General features: G+C 45.3%; 1 protein-coding gene across 1 annotated transcript in view; it reads left to right on the top strand.

The window, feature by feature from the left end:
- Window positions 1-19,231, top strand: part of CDH15 (cadherin 15) — a 167,396-nt gene that overhangs the window by 109,476 nt on the left and 38,689 nt on the right. The window contains exons 4-8 of the mRNA XM_085636789.1: window positions 2,537-2,681; window positions 3,703-3,863; window positions 5,931-6,059; window positions 6,705-6,893; window positions 7,875-8,128. Coding sequence (XP_085492915.1) covers window positions 2,537-2,681; window positions 3,703-3,863; window positions 5,931-6,059; window positions 6,705-6,893; window positions 7,875-8,128 — 878 coding nt within the window. The remainder of the gene's footprint in view (window positions 1-2,536; window positions 2,682-3,702; window positions 3,864-5,930; window positions 6,060-6,704; window positions 6,894-7,874; window positions 8,129-19,231) is intronic.

Genomic DNA, 19,231 nt, shown 5'->3' with positions numbered 1-19,231 from the left:
TTGCCAATCATGGAAACACTAATCCATAATAAAATTTACAACAGGAGCACTTGCACACTGAACAGTAGTGAGAAAGTGCCCAGAGAAACTAAAACAGCAAAAACAGTCATAACCAGTAGGTCAGAAGGCAAAAAGACAGAGGGAACACACAAAAAGATGCCAGTTCTAACAGCGGGCATGAATGACAGAGGTATGAGGCAATGGGAGGGATGAGCCAATACATTACCCAGTTAAAAAAAAAAGACCTCTGTGCAACAGCCTTCAAAACCCCATGGGTGCACGACCAGGTGCAGCAGGTGCAGTGGAGGGTCCAAAGGTAGTTGTCCACAGATATGAGGGGCCCACTTTATTCTATTTGTTTCTCGTTTTACTTTCCAACGCACTTCAACAACATGTGCCGGGAGCGCTGTAGTCCCTAGTTATAAGTATTTCCAAAAAGACTGACAGACAAGATTAAAGTTTAAAAATGTGCTCAAACAATACCAGTTAAAGACATGCCATAAGCTGGGGGTACAATAAGCATACAAATTATAAGGGATACAGAGAAGAACTCAGTAAAACTCTACTGGAAATTCAGCCTAGATTCTTAGAAAAGGAAAAGTGTCCGCTCAATGTAGAGAAATTGCATCCTTGTATAAGATTTCATACAAAGAGCTTCATCCATTCACTACATAAATATATGGTTCTCATGGTATGCACCAATAGGAGACAAGCAAAATGAAACATTTTACCACAGAATGCATTAGGAGATTCTCTCACCATTCTAGTACATTAGACTCGGACATTCCCAAAGTCTTTACATGCAACATGACTTGTTACATAGGATACTAGTCAGTCTGAGGCAGTATGGTTGTCCTTAATTAGGCACATCTTGTTCAATGTGACTGGGGAAGTCTTAGTCTTTTGCAAAACCTACAGTTCTTTATTACAGCAAAAACAATAACCGTGAAAATGATCACGTGATATGCTGTGATGTCACATTCAAGATGGAAGGAAATACAAAGTCGTCCTAAGTTAACATGAGCTTGGTTTCTCATATGTTCAACAGTACAATTTGGGAAAAACAGATCCCACACTGGTCATACCTTCCTTCACGCTCTTTAAGCCTGCCCTCAAAGCACACATGGTGGAACAAGGAAACAGGGTCTACTGGAACAGCTGTGCCTACATTAAAAGCACCGCACGTACTTCCACTACTGAAATGACGTCTCTGTGAAAGCGTATATATTGTATACATTTCGACAAAATATTAGGCCTTAGCTCTTGTCTCACCTGATCAAGCTGTGCAATACCCATCCAACTGCTGTCTCAATTTATGTACCATGTTCTGAACACGTATATTACTTCTTGTAGACACGTTAAAAAAAGAATAGATTCAAAATACAAAAACACCAAACTGAAGTGTTGTAGTTGCCAGCACAGCAACTCTCCAGTCCTGCTGACTACCTCACCTCTGTCAGGAATACACAACACATACTCTGCAGTGGCGGTTCCTCAGTTGGAGCGGAGGAGCGTCGCCCCACCCCAACACTGCTGGGCAGGAAGCGTCAAAAATAAAATGGTAATAAAATGATTTTATTACCATTTTATGTTTGACGCATTCTGCTACCAAACAGAGTATGAGGGCAGGGTGGGGCCAGTGCGGAGTGGTCACTCACGTTTGAAGTGTGCATGTTGGTTTGGCTGGCTACCTTGCTATGCCCAAACTGACATGCACAATTCAAATGTCTCCATCCCGGCTGTCTTGGACTGCTGGGTTGGAGAGCAGGCACAGGCCTACAGTGCCTTTTGGAGCATGGAGCTAGCCTCCTCCAGCTAATCAAGACGCTTTACTCAGACAGCTTAACAGCATGAGAACAGCGTCTTGATTGGATGAGAGAGTTGGTTGTGGGCTCTGAGGACGTGCTGCAGAACAACGAGGACGTGCTGCAGAACGTTGAGCGGCAGTGTAAGGTAAGTGATTTTTTAAAATGTGTATATTTATATTAATGTGTATATTACTGCATCCCTCCAATGTGATATGCCACCAACCACCACTGATCCTGTGTTAGTGACAACAAATGAGATACTGAAGAAGGCCACTACTGAACAAACTGAAACCCAGGGTCCAATTCACAAAACTTGCAACTGCACACAAAAGTCCACATCAGGACCTTCTTACACCGTGCAGTACATTTGTGTGTTGTGGGAAAACATTACGCCTGATATATGGCTTGCACTACCCCAGCCCTATGGGCTTTTCGGAGGTGGTGGCCTGTCCCGTTACAATCTCCCTGTCAACCAGTCCACCTCCTATACGTACTGGCAGCGCACTGGGAAACAGCAGCTTGAGGTGAGGTGGCTGGGACCGGTGTATTAATAGAAAACAGCAGTACATTGGGCTGCCAAGTGGTGCTCTCCTTTCCATGTGCACCCACAGTGCGGGGGGCAGGGCAGTAGGACAAGTTCCTTTTCTGTACTGATTGATGCATATTGTCCATGACCTGATCTCTCTAGCAGTTCATTCATCTGCTCATATTTTCCCTATCTCCTCCAGCTTAGGGCCTTTGCTGTGGACCTGGACGGGGAGCTCATCGAAGACCCCACAGACCTGGAGATCGTAGTTGTGGATCAGAACGACAATCGCCCAGTATTCACGAATAACAACATCACCGGGCACGTGCCGGAGGGATCCACGCCAGGTAAGGAAAAGCCACAAAGGGAGCGCTGAAAACCCAAAGCGCTCTCATCTCAAGGCAGCTTTTTGCCCCATCTGGGGCAAGGGCATGTGCAGTCACAAGACTTGCTCCTCTGGGACCTATGGGCTTGTTTAAAGCATCGCTACAATATGGTCATGAAGTCTGGCTTTAGCTGTCTGTGTCTGCAAGACCTATTGTCACCGGTTCTTTAAAATATACATAGAGAAGAGTTTGGCTCCACCCAGAGGACTCTTACTCCCTCACCTCATGCTATTGGTTATTTGACCTATCATTCATCCATCCATCCATCCAGGAAGTACTCCCATTGGAATACATAAGGAACTATTTTGCATCTGGAATAATCATTCCACTGTTTGTCACTTTTAATTCTTTATCTCCTGTGTGCATTCTATACGGGAAGCAATAATTTAGCTACTTTTTTCCAGTACTGGCAAAGGCAACAGGGCATGCTTTATTGTGGTAAGAGCATTTGTGCATGCAATGCATGGAAACAACATTTGTGAATGCCTGTGTGTACATATGTTGGCACAGTAAAGCCTGTCCTATTGCTTAGCCAACTCTTGTTTTTTACTGTCCCTAGTACTGGGGTGAGCGCAGAAACATTCTTTCCCATCTTTGCTACTGAAATGGAGCTGCACCTTTTAGCAGCTTCCCACTGACAACAATGTGACATGTCGAAGGCTGCATGCAAACCCAAATGCAGGGAGCGGTCTAACCTTTCATGTTTCCTACATCTTCATGGTAGAAAATAGACTGCTCTCAATATGACATTCCACTGAAATACCACAGATGAGTGAAAGGTGTACATTTGCTTCTGAAGGGGTCTTTCCATTGGTCCAAGGAGTTGTTCACAAAGAGATGTGTGTATTTGTGTGAAGTGAAATGATGCTCATAGTCATGATGTGCTCAACCGCTTGTGAGACGCTGTCATTACCTCCTGGTGTCATTTGCAACAGGTGATCATGTCTAAGACACTTGTGCATTTATGTTTTTTGCATGTCAGGTACCTATGTTGCAAAGGCAGAAGCGACTGATGCTGATGACCCAGAAACGGACAACGGGGCCCTGCGGTACTCCATCATCGAGCAGGGCACGCCACAGATGTTCAGCATCGACAAGGACACCGGAGTGATCAGAACGGTGCAAGTGGGCCTTGATCGAGAGGTAATAAGGCGTGGGATGAATATAGGGTATCTAGATGAAGCAATGAAAATACTTTCTAGTACTTCTAAGCTATTGCATGTCTTAATTGAGAGGAATTGTAAAGAGCTGGGAGCAGACCATGGTCCACACAACTCTCCAAAATATATGCTTTCTACAACCTATGACCCTAAATAAAGTCTCAGATAATGACTTTTGAAATGGTGCTTCCTCCTACATAATCAGCTGGCAATACAACAGTAAGGCTGACGGTATCCTGCAAAAAAAAAAAAAACAGGTCCCACTGCTTTGGGCCCCAGTGCCAACTCATAGGCATCATTTCCTATCCTTGAGGGCCCCCTTATTTTGTTGCACTGGTTTGTATGCTTTCCTACTGTCTTTCCTTTTCACTGGATCTCAAGGTTGCCTGCCCTTATTCCTTTATACTGGTTTGTGTGGTGTTCTACTTGATCTTCACTGGCTTGGCTGGTTGGTATTCCTTTAGTCCTTTTCTTGGCTTGGATTGTTGGTCTACCCTCAATCTTTGCAGTGGTTTGGAAGGTCTACCAACCCTCATTTTAAATCACCGGTTTGATAGACTGTTTCTCTCTCTTTTTACAACCAATGGAATTATCGCTGTGCCTCAATGCTCGGGAGGATAGTACATACATATGGAAGCTCATATAATACATAGGTACTTGAAATCCCTTTGTAAACGCCTGTCTCTAATTTCCCTATTACAGGAGACTTTTGACGTATCTAGTCACCTATAATAAAGAAATGAGATAGTGGCTCACTTGTAATAAGCTATTAGAGTTGAGTTCGGGCGCCACATTGCCTTCAGCCAGCTGCCAGGGAGAAAGGTAGGTCACACTACTTGTGTTTGAAACAAGGAGACGAAAACTGGCTTTTCCTTCTTCTAATATTTTTCTCTAAAAATAAAATAAGATCCGTAGAAAGAACATATTTATGGAAATGTGTAGGCCTGGGCATGGAATTCTGCCCTGCTTGCAGATTTTGCGGAGTTTTTCTCGCTTCGTGTAGCGTGCAGACTTTTGAAAAAAAACTCTGCGGAGTGGAGTTTTTTCCTCACTCGCACTCACCACAGTTACGTTGGCAAACGCGAGCGAGGAAAATCTTACCTCAGAACACCTCCTGGCTATATTTCTCAATGCGGACGCTCGCATTGAGAAACCTTCCGTTCACATTGAGGAAGTTGCCGCTCAAGTAGAACATGTACTCAAGCAGCAGTAAGAAGCAGCACCCTCTTGCGCTGCTCGTGGTGCCATTTGCACAGATTTTACAGCAAGGGACAAACACAAATCAACAGGAATGGTGCGACGTAATGCATTCCGCCGCTTATGGAACTCCATGTAGCGCGGAAGTGTTTTTTGGTCACTTCGCGGAGTTCTACATAGCAGAACTCCGCCCTGGCCTAGCAATGTGTTTATTTGGTTCAAGCTATAGGACATTATAGGAAATGTCGAATCCCTGCATGTTTCTACTCAATATGAGCCACAACATTTTTTAAATCTGATTTACATTAAACTGATTCTAAAATGTTTTGCTTAAATTATTAACTGATTTCTCCGGTGTGTTTAATTTCACAGTACAACATCTGCTTTTATTCTTCTTGTCTGCAATGAACATGAAATAGAAAAACACTATGGATTAAAGCAGTTTATGGGAAAAATTATGGTGTGACCATCTGTTATAAGGATTAAAATGCCCTTTGCTGTAGATTAAAAGGATATTGCGAGTCACTTCACAGTTCCATGACCTTATCCTGGTTCCACTATATGATCATGGAACTCATTCACAACTTGCAATATCCTTATAATGTACAACAGGATATATAGTTGTATATCCTGTTGTACATTATAAGGATGTATATATAAATCAGTATAAGGTCCCCGGCTGTAGAAAGAGTTTTGTTGAAAAAGGATCAGACTTTCAGGTTATTTGATGAAATACATCAGCTGCTAGGATTAAGATTGGAGGCCAAAAAACACATGAAAAGGAAAGCTTGAAAAACCATTGTATTAAAACCTTTCTAACATTGATCACCTTTTCTATCACTGACTTCCCCAGATGGTTGATATGTACAACCTTACCATCCAAGTGGCAGACATGTCTGGCGATGGCCTTACCAATACTGCGACTGCCGTCATCTATGTTGGAGACGTCAACGACAACCCACCAGAGTTTACGCAAGGAGAGGTAATCCATTCTAAGAAACAGAGCATGGATGCACCCTCCCCCACACTGTTTATATTGCACTGTATCACACTTCTCATTGTCATCCTGGATCTGTCTCTCTCCTAATCTAGCTAATGTACACTCTGATTCAGTTTCCATGTGCTCTTTCCTTCACTCCAGTCACAACTCTCTTTCCGATCCTAATGTTTTACATGTGCACCAGGGGTTTTTGACACAATTTTATCCAGCCAATCAAGACACATGGGAAAGGAAAGAAAGTGGAAGGGTGGATGTCTGAATAGTTCTACTGTTGGCATGCATGCTGATAGTTATGAACAACTATGTCTCAGATATTTGATATTTACTCTGGAGTACTTTGCACATTTCAAATAATCAATATTTTCTTTTAAATCCCTTGTTTCACATCTGTAATATTTTTGAGCTCTTTCTTTTTCATCTTTGCTATTTTCTCTTAAGTTCTTTGTTCAAAAACTATTTTATATTCCCTTAAATCCGTTCTTTGTGCCAGTTCTCCTCTGCTTTCTCTGAATTATGTTGTTTCATATGGTGGTATCCTGCTCTTATAGAAAAGGGTTTGCGTATTTTAGTAAATTCATGGTTGTCTTCTGGTGGTGGATGTAGGCTTCATTATGCCTCTTCTTGCAGTTCTCTATGGAGGTGATGGAGCAGACTGTGGGCATAGACATTGGCAGGGTAAGCGTGCAGGACAAAGACCTCCGCGGATCTCCCAACTGGCTGGCAAGGTATACCATCCTCCGGAGAGGTGACCAAGAAGCAGTCTTTGCCATCCGGACTGACCCCAAGACCAATGATGGGATCCTGTCCGTGATTAAGGTAGGCCCCCTTTTTAAGGTGTGGTTAGAGCTCTGGGGTATGAGATCAGTGAAGAGGTAGGTACGCTGGGCCTCACAGCGTACTCCTGTACCATGTGTCTGCAGTGACCCACAATGCAGTGGCTGTAGGTTAGACCATCAACTGTATACTTCATAGAGGTAGATCTTAACTTCAAAGAACTGCCAAACTCCATCATACAGACCAGTCTAGTGCCTCCATGCCCATGTGAGCTTAAAGTTCATCCTAGCATTGGCACATTTCAAGACAGACCAAAGCCTCTTGAAGGCTGGTAGCAGTCACTGACATGTCAAGTCTGTCTGGTACTTTTTGAAGGCCTCTGGCACTGGGGCAGGCTTGGTGACAGATCAGGATAGTCTGGAGCCTCTAGAAGGCTTGTTGGGCTGGGGAAAATCAGTTGCACATTAGAATACTTCAGAACCTACTGAAGGAATATAGCACTGAGGCAGAAGGCCTAAAATAGTGTTAGGCATTGCCTGCATAGGTAGGACTCAGTCTGCCACATTTCAGGACAGGCCAGTGCATCACAGGGAGTCACAGAGCCATGTGGATAGAACAAAGGTTCTTGGAAGGCTGTAGCACCTGCGCACTATGAGTTACATGTTAGGACAGGCAGGGTGTCCTGGAGGGCATGGTACAGAGGGAGTCATTTGTCTGTAGGTGCTTCTTTAAGACTTATATCACCAACGCAGTCATTCACATGTCAGGATAGTCTCTAGCCTTGAGAAGGCCACTTAGGTTGCCGCAGAGTCATTCTCGAGGCAGGATGCATGGCAATTTCTAAAAGCCCAGGGGGGTAGGGCAGACACATTCATGTCAGGCCAGCCACGTCCTTCATAAAAGTGGTAAGGCAGGAGCACAGTTGCTCACATTAGGTCACTGCTTTAGGAATGCTAGGAGAGCTGGGACTCAGTCAGTCACACATCAGGATAACCACGGATGATGCTTGTTCTCTTCCCCAAGCCTCTAGATCACGAAGCGCAGGAGCAAGTTGAGTTGACCGTCACGGTCCAGAATGTGAACGAGCTCAGCAGATCAGCCCCCAAGACCTCCCGGGCCCTGGCCGTGGTGCTTGTGAAAGTGCGAGACATGAACGAGGCCCCCTTCTTCTGGGAGAACCCCAAGGTGGTGAGCTTGAAAGAGGGCACCATGCCCGGGAGCGAGGTCACCACGTACACAGCGACAGATCCTGACATCAGACAGCCCCAGACCCTCAGGTGAGTGGGCACAGAACAGCAAAGGGACAGTGAAAAGCTCACCTACACAAACAAAAATGGACTCCCACACTTCATTGGGTATTTGATGTACTGTGGCCCTAGATCTAGAGAAGGCGGAGCATCTGAAATGTGAGGGGAGGTCCAGCTGAGATCCGGTCTCAGAAACAGTGATGAGATGGGGAAGGGCCCTAGGAGCATAATATTGCACTAAACACTGCACATCTGAATGTTATTGGCAATTGTGTAACACATTCAGCCACTGTTATGGCACTGTAGCGCTTCATACATCAGGGTGCTTTTTGTGCTGAACTGTGGAACACTTAGTGTGATAGTATTTGTTGTTTATTGTAGTAGAGACCTAGTGCAGTGCTAAGTTTATACATATTATGACACAAATCAAGCCAAGGAAGACAAAGTGATTCACCTAGAACCACATAATATGTTTTAAGGCATCCAAGGCCAGGTTTTGAACCCAGTTCTTGAGTTTTTAAGATGAGCCATTCATTTGAACATCTCTCAGTCTGTTTATACAAAAACGTATGCGCACATTTACACAAACACATAAACACCTGGGGATGCACCCACTCAGGAACCTAGGGAGAGTATGTATCCTTGAATGTATTCAAACTAGCATGTGCACTCTCATGCTCATGAACAAATACGTATGCACACAATCGCCAATGCAAAACATGCCAATAGTCACATGCATAGCTACACAGATGTATGTTAAGTTATCCTAAGACATTTATATCCTGCACTATACTGCAGAGGTTGTCTCAAGGCGCTGTTAAAGAGCCTGGATACCCTACAAATCGACAAAGCATAACAAACTCAGAACAGTCAAGTGGGGATTAGGATAGGCATGTTTTTTAGACACATTAATAAGAACATTAGCTTCTATGTGTAGGACGCCAGAGAGGGCATTTCACCTACTGGCACCATTGGACCCCAGTCCGACCCCCAATGATGAACAGTTTAAAAGGAGCTATAGCCAGCTGGTTCTGGTTAGCCAATGGCACTCGCATACAAACATGTATGCCAAAATGCACATGCAATGCTGCTGTCACCCTCAAATACATCCAGGCCACATATGATCACTCACCTTTACATGACCAAAATCACGTTCAGATGCGCACACACACATGCGCGTGCCCACCTGTATACATTTGGGGGTACACATCTACAAAAACAAAGCAGGATTTCGTTAAGGCAAATAAATTGGCATGTTTGAGACCTTCTATGCATTCAGCTTCCCATCTACTGCCTTTTATTCTGGTTTTACAGAAATTACATGTAAATACAAGGGCTGGTCACATGTTCTTAACAAACTCAGTTTTGCAGTGTGAATCTTCTCTGGATTCACTATGCTGTGCATTATTCCGCCATCTAGTGGTTGGGTCCGGAATTGTAGTATTTCTTCTCTTTTTTGTTTGCTGTTGGTGGGCGTCGACGGCGTAGTACCATTTGGTTCCCTTCTGTGACGTCAAAGGGCTTCCTCCAGAAGCTTCCACCTTTGGTAGCCATCTTCAGATTCTTTTTTTCCGCCGTTGGGTCTGGATCAATACGGAGAAGCTCCCAAGATTGGAGAGAAGAATAGTGGAAAATCGGAGATAAGAACCTAAGAAAATCGGTAGAACGGTGTCTTCCGCTTTCAACTTTAAATCTAAGACGACCGCAGTTCAACCAAAGAAAGAAATCGAGAACTTTGTCGACTATCAGAGAAAGCACATGCAGGGGCCTCACTGGGCACGGTAATGGACAAGACGCCGTTCAAGTTCTGTAAGAACTGTCACCACAAATGTGCTCAAACGGATCAGCACCCAGTCTGTAACCTGTACCTGCTGCTGGTTCATCAAAGCGACGACTGTAACGCCTGCTCTGTCTTCACCCCAAAGGCATTGAGGGTAAGAGAAAGACAGCGACGAGCCAATTACAACATGCAAGGCCAAGGACCTCCGCCATCACTGTGAGATCTGGGTCTCTCCAGTGAGGAAGATAACGTCGCCAAAAGACCAGAAGGCGACGAGGAAAGAGAAGTCTTGGTCATGGAAGTAGAGAAGAAGACTTCGAAGGAGGTAAGAGAGTCGTCGACCTTGAAAAAACTAGAAGAGTCTCAAAAATCAGACTCTAGCCCTCCAAAGGGATTCTCAGCGTCGAAGCATTCGGCGACCGTAGCTGCATCCAAACAAAAACAGACCATAGGACCCTTAGATAAGGACTCCGGAATGGCAAAGGTCCTCAAAAATACTAAGACGTCGAAAGACAGTCTGGAAAAGGACGCCTCGGCGTCGAAGAAAGAGAGACCGAAACAAACCTTGACGACCGGTTCAGCTTCACCAGCCAAAAAACAGAAAGCCGAAAATCTCGACGCCGAAACACAGGCTGCTGAGATTGAGAAAAAGAGAAGAAGGCTCAAAGCCGAAATGGCGAATATCCTTCAATGCAAAAAAGACTTCGACAAAAGCATGAAGCAATTCAAGATACTGCCGAAAACAAGGGAAATGGAAACCTAAAGGGTTGCCGAAGAACCCCTGAACAGATCGAAGAAGAAGGTTCATTCTTCTTCGGAGAAGACGTTGAGGAAGAAGAACAAGCATACGCAGAATCAGTGAATTTGGAGAATCAAGAGCACCAATGGCAATATCTTGATGCTGAATCTCCTGAGGAGGCTGTGGAATCATATCATTCGAGACCATCACCCCCAGATGACATTGGTATGTATAATCAGGTGCTTAAAAAGGCTGCAGAAACTTATGGGGTTCAGCTAGAGGAAGAAAAACTGCAGTCATGTTTTTTATTAGAGACCCTGATGCCTACACAATCTAGGAATCAATTCCTACAATGCTGCCTAGTGTCTTAGACCAAGATAAAGAGGCATTTGAAGAGCCTGCTACATGCAAAGCTATAACACCAAGGGCAGAGAAGAAATATAAACACTCCTCTAAAGACCCTATATACATCAGGGGATCTGTGCCAGCTGACTCTATCATTGCCTCAACAGCATGAAAGAGAGTGAATGTACTGACTACAGTGGGACCACCTCCAGTCAAGGAAAGCAACATCATTAATTCACCATTCAATGGAGAACAATTGTTTGGTACTGTAGTTGATGAAAAGCTAAATCAACTAAAAAAGGACAACGAAACAGCAAGATCCACGGGGGCTCTGCAGTTCAGAGGCATTGGTAGAGGCACACCATCAAGAAGACCAGCAGGGAGAGGTACACACCAACCTACTACCTCACATCAAGGTTACCAGCAGAAATACCAAGCTGTAAACCAGGGCACACAACAGGGTCAGAAACAAAGCTAGCAATATCAAGGAAGAGGATCCTTTCGAGGGCGTCCCCGTGGCAGAAGTCAGCCACAAAGAGGTGGACAACAAACCTCTACCAAGTGACTGCACTCACAAGGAGGTACACTCGCAAACAACAGCAGTGAGAGTACACAAAAAAGAAACAGTTACTAACACAAAAGAAAACCAGTTTACAGTTCCTCCAACATAGCACCCCAGTTGGAGGCAGACTAAAATTTTTCCAACAAAAATGAACAGACATGTGTATTCTAAACATAATACAACACGGTTACTGTATAGAGTTATCAAAACAGCCTCCACACAGGAAGGCAAAGGACACATTCAAAAGAAGAATGATCTCACCTAGTCAAAGTGGTGAAATATTTACAGGGAAAACATGCAATAGAACATGTACCGCACAGAGAAAAGAACAACGGAGTATATTCAACATTCTTCCTAATTCCAAAGGTGGACGGAACATTACGGCCAATATTAGACCTAAGGTTTCTAAACAAGTTTATAAAAACTCAAAGATTCAAGATGACTTGCACTACAGGAGGTGTTACCTCAGTTGCAAAGGGGAGATTACATAGCAACTATAGACTTAAAGGATGCGTATCTACACATCCCAATGAACAGAAAACGCAAAACAATGTTAAGATTTGTCGTGGACAAACAACACTACCAGTTCAAAGTACTTGCTTTCGGTCTAAAATCAGCACCAAGGGTGTTCACAAAGTGCCTGGCAGCAGTAGCAGCACATCTCAGAAGACAAGGGATTCATGTTTACCCCTACTGAGATGACTGCTTAGTAAGAGCAAACTCTTCCAGCCTATGCAAACAGCATATACTACAAGTGGTAGAGACACTAGTTCAGCTGGGTTTCTCCATACACTGGGAAAAGTCATCAATAGAACTGGAACACAAGAAGGTGTTCTTGGGCGCAGAGACAAACACTGTGTTAGGGAAAGCATTTCCCAGCGGTAAAAGGAGATCTGCTCTATTGAAGGAGACTCATCTATACCAGAAGGGGCATCACCTGACAGTGAGGACAGTGGGGAAATTACTAGGAATGATGGCCTCATGCATCCATTTAGTTCCCAATATTCGTCTACACATGAGACCATTTCAAGAATGGCTCCAAACACAATGGTCACAAGCTGCAGGGAGTTGGGAGGATCTAGTGGTTGTCACAAACAGAGTTCATCAGGAGATAGCATGGTGGAACAAATCAAACATAGCACAGGTGAGACTTTTCACACCACCAACTCCAACAGTGACCATAACAACAGATGCGTACCTAGTAGGATGGGAGCACACATGAACAATCTCAAAGTAAGGGGATTGTGGGCACCACAGGATGTGGTGAAACACATCAATATCTTAGAACTAAAAACTGTGCTCTTAGCCTTAAAAGCCTTTCAGAAAGAGCTATAGGGGAAAAGGGTGTTGATACAGACAGATAACACTAAAACTATGTTTTATATAAACAAACAAGGAGGGACTCAGTCTGTAGCACTCTCGACTCTAGCACAAGAGATTTGGAGCTGGGCAATCCCAAAACAAATAGACATTTAAGCAATTCAACTACCAGGAAAGGACAATGTAGAAGCAGACAGACTGAGCAGAGAAACAACATCATTCCACGAGTGGAAACTGAACCAAACAGAAGGCAAAACGTTTTCAAGAAATGGGGAACACTACAAATAGACCTATTTGCAACACCCCACAATGCAAAATGCCAAATCTTCACATCCAGGCAACCTTGCAACCAGTCCCTAGGGTATGCGCTATGGATAGACTGGTCAGGGATATTTGCGTATGCTTTTCCCCCAATACCATTACTGAACAAAGTGATCAGCAAAATGACAATGATTCTCATAGCACCACAGTGGGCCAGAAAAACATGGTTCTCGGAACTAATGGAAATTTCACAAGGAACAATGCACAAACTTCCAAAAAGAAAAGATTTGCTAACAATGCAAAACGGAAAAGTGCTTCATCCAGAACCAGAGAACTTAGGCCTAGCGGCATGGCTCCTGAAGACTTAGAATTTGCACTTCTCAAACTACCAGAAAGCACAATGGCTGTTTTAAGAGAAGCTAGGAAACCAACAACAAGAAAATGTTGTACAGCTAAATGGAAAAGGTACCCATAATGGTGTCTTCAAAGGCGTCTTTCAAGAAAGATTACAAAAGAAAGAACAGTGCTAAAATACCTCACATATTTACTACAAAGTAAATTATGTTTTACTTCACTGAAAGTACATTTAGCAGCAATTGTGGTGTATACCAGAGGGGAAACAGGGAAGAGCTTCTTCACCTCACACGTGGTCAAACGGTTCCTAGAAGGTGCAAAAAGGATTGCACCACCAAAAATGGTACCGGCACCACCGTGGAATCTGAACATCATTCTAACACAAATGATGAGAGCACCTTTCGAACCACTACACAAAGCAACGCTACAAATGCTTATAATAAAGACGGCGTTTTTAGTAGCAATAACATCCTTACGTAGAGTTGGCGAAATGCAGGCACTAACACTACAGGAACCCTACTTCTAAATATATAGTAACAGGATTGTCATGAGGACTGATACATAATTCATGCCAAAGGTGGTATCAAGCTGTCACATAAATCAGAGTATACAAATACCAAGTTTCTTTCAAACTCCAAAGAACAAAGCGGAAAAAGGTTTGCACACACTTGACGCAGGAAGAGCAGTCATGTATTACGTGGCAAGAACTAAAGAATACAGAAAAACAAAACAGTTATTTGTATCCTTTGCAAAAAGTTTTCTTGGAAGACCAGTTACAGCAACTCTGGCTAGGTCAAGAATGGTACCAGAATATCGCAGGCTAAATACGGGCAGACAAACATATTGTTTGCTAAAAATACTTCACAAAGTTATCACTCCATTCGAGTTAGTAATAGGAAATCTACACCCAGAGGGGTGATATTTTTGTAAACGGGATTTAGGACACAATATATAGGTCAGATTATATTTTTGTCAAAGAAATTCTGTCATACAACTGCAGGTAAAGAATGTGGCGCTTTGAGTGAGCTGTATGTTTGACCGGGTAATGAAATAACATCCGGGGTACTTGGGGAGAGCTGCAATAACCCAACAGTGATGCCAGAGCAGCAGGGGGGGGGCAAATCAGGCTCAAACAATATGTGGCCTTGCAGTGTTTAGCTACACCCCCTCTCCCCTGGGCCGAAATAGTGGGCTGAGGGGCTGGGAGGAGGCATACATGTGTCTCTGAGAGTGCTGTGTGCTTTGCAGGTCCAAAAAGGGAGCAGTGTAAATGCTGTGCCCCACATTGGGTGCAATGTACCTTGCGACAGCCATAGGACTGGACCATATGGATCACTTGGTCCTGAGATGGGCTGCTGTTTCAAAGCTCGTGTTCATGAAACCTCTGGTGTGGAGAGGGCCCTCTGGGAAGAACACACATGGTTGCAGTAAAATAGAAATATGGGCGCTCAGGGCTCTCAGCGGGTCTGTGGGACCAGCACCCTGTCCCCTCCTGTTCTGTGAGTGGGACTTACATTTTCCTCCTGTCATTTTTTTTCCTCCGGAGTTTTATATAGCACAAACTTGACCCAAAGGTATCGGGTATCAGAGCGCTTTACATGAGAACAAGTTGCGTTACACAAGGACACACTCATTTTCGTTAGGCACGGGGAGATTAAGTGATTTGCCTGGAACCACAAGATGTTGGGCGTCATTGCCGAGACTCGCACCCTGTTCCCCAGATTTGAGATCAACCGCCCTAGCCGTTAGGCCACATCCTCTCCTCTGTCATGATCAGGGTATTAAACGGTCTGTGTCCCCATGATTGTAATTTAAAAGCAGGCGAGGAAGCAAAATTACAAAACCCGAATAACTCCACATACCGGAGTGAGAAGCAGCAAAAAACACAATGATGATGCAGAAAGAGTGCGCTGATTTTATAAGGAAAGGCTGAGGCTAATGAGACGTCAGCTGTTCAATGAAGGCACTTGCAGTCCCGGTAAGACGACCATCCCTGTGTCCGTTTTGGTCTGTTTAATGGCTGCCTACTGCTGTGTGACTACAATAAAGAAGCTCTTTCAGGATCAGATAGCTCAGTGGGTTGGTGAATCTGCTGTAGAGAGTTCTGTCAAGCCTGCATGCAATGTAAATCCCTGTGGGATCATTTGAGCATTTTATCCTTCCAAGTTGACAAAATCAATAAATTGAGTTAGTAAAATTAAAACTGATTTTTACAGCGTTACCAAGCCACAAGTTTGTGGCAGAATGTGCTACAGGGAAATATATTATTAACATTAGTTAGTACAAAGAATGCCAGGACAAAAAACATTATTTTCTAAAATAGTTTATGTTTTAACCACACGGTGGCAGTATTGACTAGAAAATAAACCTAGCCTATTTAAAGTCAAGCTTGTTTTGGGGGCCTTGTCGTATCTTGTGTGTGTTCTCGTTCCCTTATGTCTGAGCTGGTGTCTGGGCTGGTGAGAGTGAATGATGTAACAGAATGTCGGAGTGGAAGACAGGAGATATGGACAGCTGGCACCCTGACAGGACGCACCTGCTGTGGCTCTCACCTGATGGTCTAACATTAAAGAACTTACCTCCTACCTGAATGGCTCCGGACTCCCGTGAGATGGGCCTGCCCTCAAACCACAACAGAGTCTATGCGCAAAGGCATTGTGGCGAACGTAAGATAGTATTCCTGGAGTACTCCTTTACAGACTCTTGCATGCCTTTGTGAATTAGGCCCAAAATATATGAAATGGGAATATTCAGGGAGTATTTATATGCAATTGGTGCAAATAGAAAGGACTGTGTCCTCTTTGCACTTTTACTGATAAGGGAGCTGGACCGTTCTGAGCCAATTCACAAAGGCCTGTAAGAGAGCGTAAAAGAGAACTCCTATAGAACTACTTCCCATAATCAGAATTTTTTTTGTTAATCTGCCCCATGTTTTTTTACTCTCTATAACTTTAAAAAAGTATTTGTTTACAAAGGTAGTAGTTCCCTGTTGATTTTTTTTAGTGTTCACGTGTTTGAATCTTTATTCCCGTATTTTTGGCAGGACCTCAGGCCCACGCAAGCCTCCTTTCCTTAAGCCCGCCCTTTAGCAACCACAGAGTAGCGAGAAGTTCTGGAATGGTCAATACCCTCCCTCCCCACAGTTTCTTTCAACTAGGTACACTCCCTGCTTTCACAGGCCTGGCTGTTCCTTGAGCACATACCACAAAGTGCAGTGACACTTGATGCCCGGATAATAGGTGTTTTCAGTAACCAACTCAAAGGTGGTCATTTTACAGGCCTAAGAAGGATGCAAGTCTGAGAGGCCCTGCATGGTTTCAAATCTCAGACCTTCATGTTACACTCAGATGAAGTTGCAGGTTCCAATTTGTACCCATGAATGTGATCCAGGGTGCAGAATTTGGCATTTCGAGCTATATCCCTACAACTAGCAGGCAAATAGCATGGGGGATATTAGTACATGTGCAAAAAGCTCCTGTGCAAATAGCACATGTTTAAGGTGAGTTTGCCTGCAGGATGGAATTAGCCCCACAGTGATAAGGAGGAGGGCACAGACAGCCAGTAGGAACAGAGTTATCAAGGTAGAAAGAAATGTTCCTGCCATCACAGAAGAGGTCACAAAACTACCACACGCATAGGATCAAAGCTGGGGTCATCACAGTGTCACTTGGTTATAGGGAATATTGATTAACATTATCAATATGTCAGTGTCCACTCTTCTGTAGTACCTTGTTCACCTAAGAGCAATGTTATTCTTCACAATAGAAATTAGTGTAAGAATGATCATCAGCACAGAATATTCACCCTCTCCAAGCACAACTAGGTGCAACACCACCACAAAATAACCTCACTATGACTAAACGATCAGAAAAGATTACCGCTTTGGTCATTCATGCACAACACCAGGTCTCATTGCAAATACAACAGCTTTACAACCAAGCACTCCCACCGAGTGCATTGTGCAACCCATCTGATTATGCGCTCTCACCTCCCCAGGTTCACGCAGCGCTATACACACCTGAGTAAACGTAGAATTACATATACAGATTCGTGGCGTTTCCTTTGAATACAAAGTATTCCTACGAAAGGCAGGCAAGAGTTCCCCGAAAACATGGTTTTTCATCTTCTACATGAAGTTGAGTGGAGGGTGCGGGGACCCCATCTGTGGTGGGATATTTTTTTTGATAAACAAGTTTTTATTGTTTTTTGCAACAAAAACAGTGAGCCTTTCAGACCAACAATATACAGTAGTCCCATCTGGGAATCATTCCCCCTCTCAGCCCCCCCCCCGGACCACCCCCCCCCCCCCCCCGCCCCCACCCCGCCCCACCAGATCACATTACATTTCCTAACCATTTCCCCCACACCCTACGATATTTTTTGTGGCAGCCCCGAGCTTGGTAAAGAGTCCGCTCCTGCGCTGCACACCAGTCCACTCCCGCGCTCCACCTGGTCAGGCTGGGCGGCTGCGGCTGTTTCCAGGCTGCCGCAATGTCCCGTTTTGCCACCATTAGCGCTGTCATAAGGAACACTTTTTCAGCACGGGTGCCGTCCAGGCCATCAGTGATACCCAATAGGATGTGTTTGGGGTCGTGCGGCACCTCCCACCCCAGGACATCCGTCAAGTCAGTTTCAATGCTACGCCAGTACCCCTCCAGTTCCGGGCATGACCATACCATATGGATGAAGTCGGCCTGGTCAAAGCTACAACGGGGGCAGGCTGCGTCAGGGGAAAGACCCGCATGGCGCATGCGCGCTGGTGTAAGGTATGCCGTATGCAGATAATAGATTTGAATGAGCCTCAGCTTGGCGGAGGCCGTCACCAGCCTGGGGGCCATAAGGGCGTCCCGCCAGTCGATCTCGTCCAAGGGACCTACCCATTCCTCCCATCGCTCCTTCAGACCCTCCTGGGGCACAGGGGTATTGTTAACAAGGGAACGATATATTCTGGATATGCCTCCCTTTCCTAGGTTACCCATCAGAACCTGAGCCTCTGGGGGGCTATGGTCCGGCAGCCGGATGTCCAGCGGGGTGTGTACCCGTATGGCGTGTCGCAATTGGAGGTACCTATAGAATTGGGATGAGTGGAGAGAAAAGCGCACCTGCAGTTCAGAGTATGAGCACATGCGCCCCCCGCGCCACACGTCCCCCAGCTGGGAGATACCGAGCAAATCCCACGGTCCGAAGCCCTCCAGCCCCACAACCTCCCGCAACCATGTCCCATGCCAGAGAGGGGTGGCGCGCGTCAACGTCCCGGTCCACCCGGTGTGGCGGAGCGCTGCCCGCCAAGCCAGGAAAACCGCCCTAGTGATGTCGGGGCAGGAGGTGGGAACAGGGGCGCCGTACATGCGGTCCTGAACGCTGGAGAGACCCAGGGCTTCCAGCTCTACCCTGTAGGCCGGATCGGACCATCCCCCCCCGAACCAGTCATGGATGACCAGAAGCCGGGTGGCCAGGTAATAAAGGTAGAGGTTGGTCATACCAAGCCCCCCGTCAAAGGTGGGGAGGCGGCAGATCGGCAAGGCCAGCCTTGGCCTTCCACCACCCCAGAGGAACCTGGTGGCCATCCCGTCCAACTCACGAAACCACGACCTCGGAAAGGACACCGGGGTGTTCTGCAGTACATACAGGAACCGAGGGAGGATCATCATTTTGTAGAGCTCCACGCGCCCCAGCGGGTTCAGCGGGAGCGAGTGCCACCGAGTGAGGTCCGCTTTGGCTTTTTTGACCAAAGGGGCCACGTTGAGTGCCCAGCTCAGTTCCGGGAGGAGG

Source organism: Triturus cristatus, chromosome 12 (genome assembly GCF_964204655.1).
Source record: "Triturus cristatus chromosome 12, aTriCri1.1, whole genome shotgun sequence".
NCBI lineage: Eukaryota > Metazoa > Chordata > Amphibia > Caudata > Salamandridae > Triturus > Triturus cristatus.
This window is presented reverse-complemented; position numbering and strand designations above follow the sequence as displayed.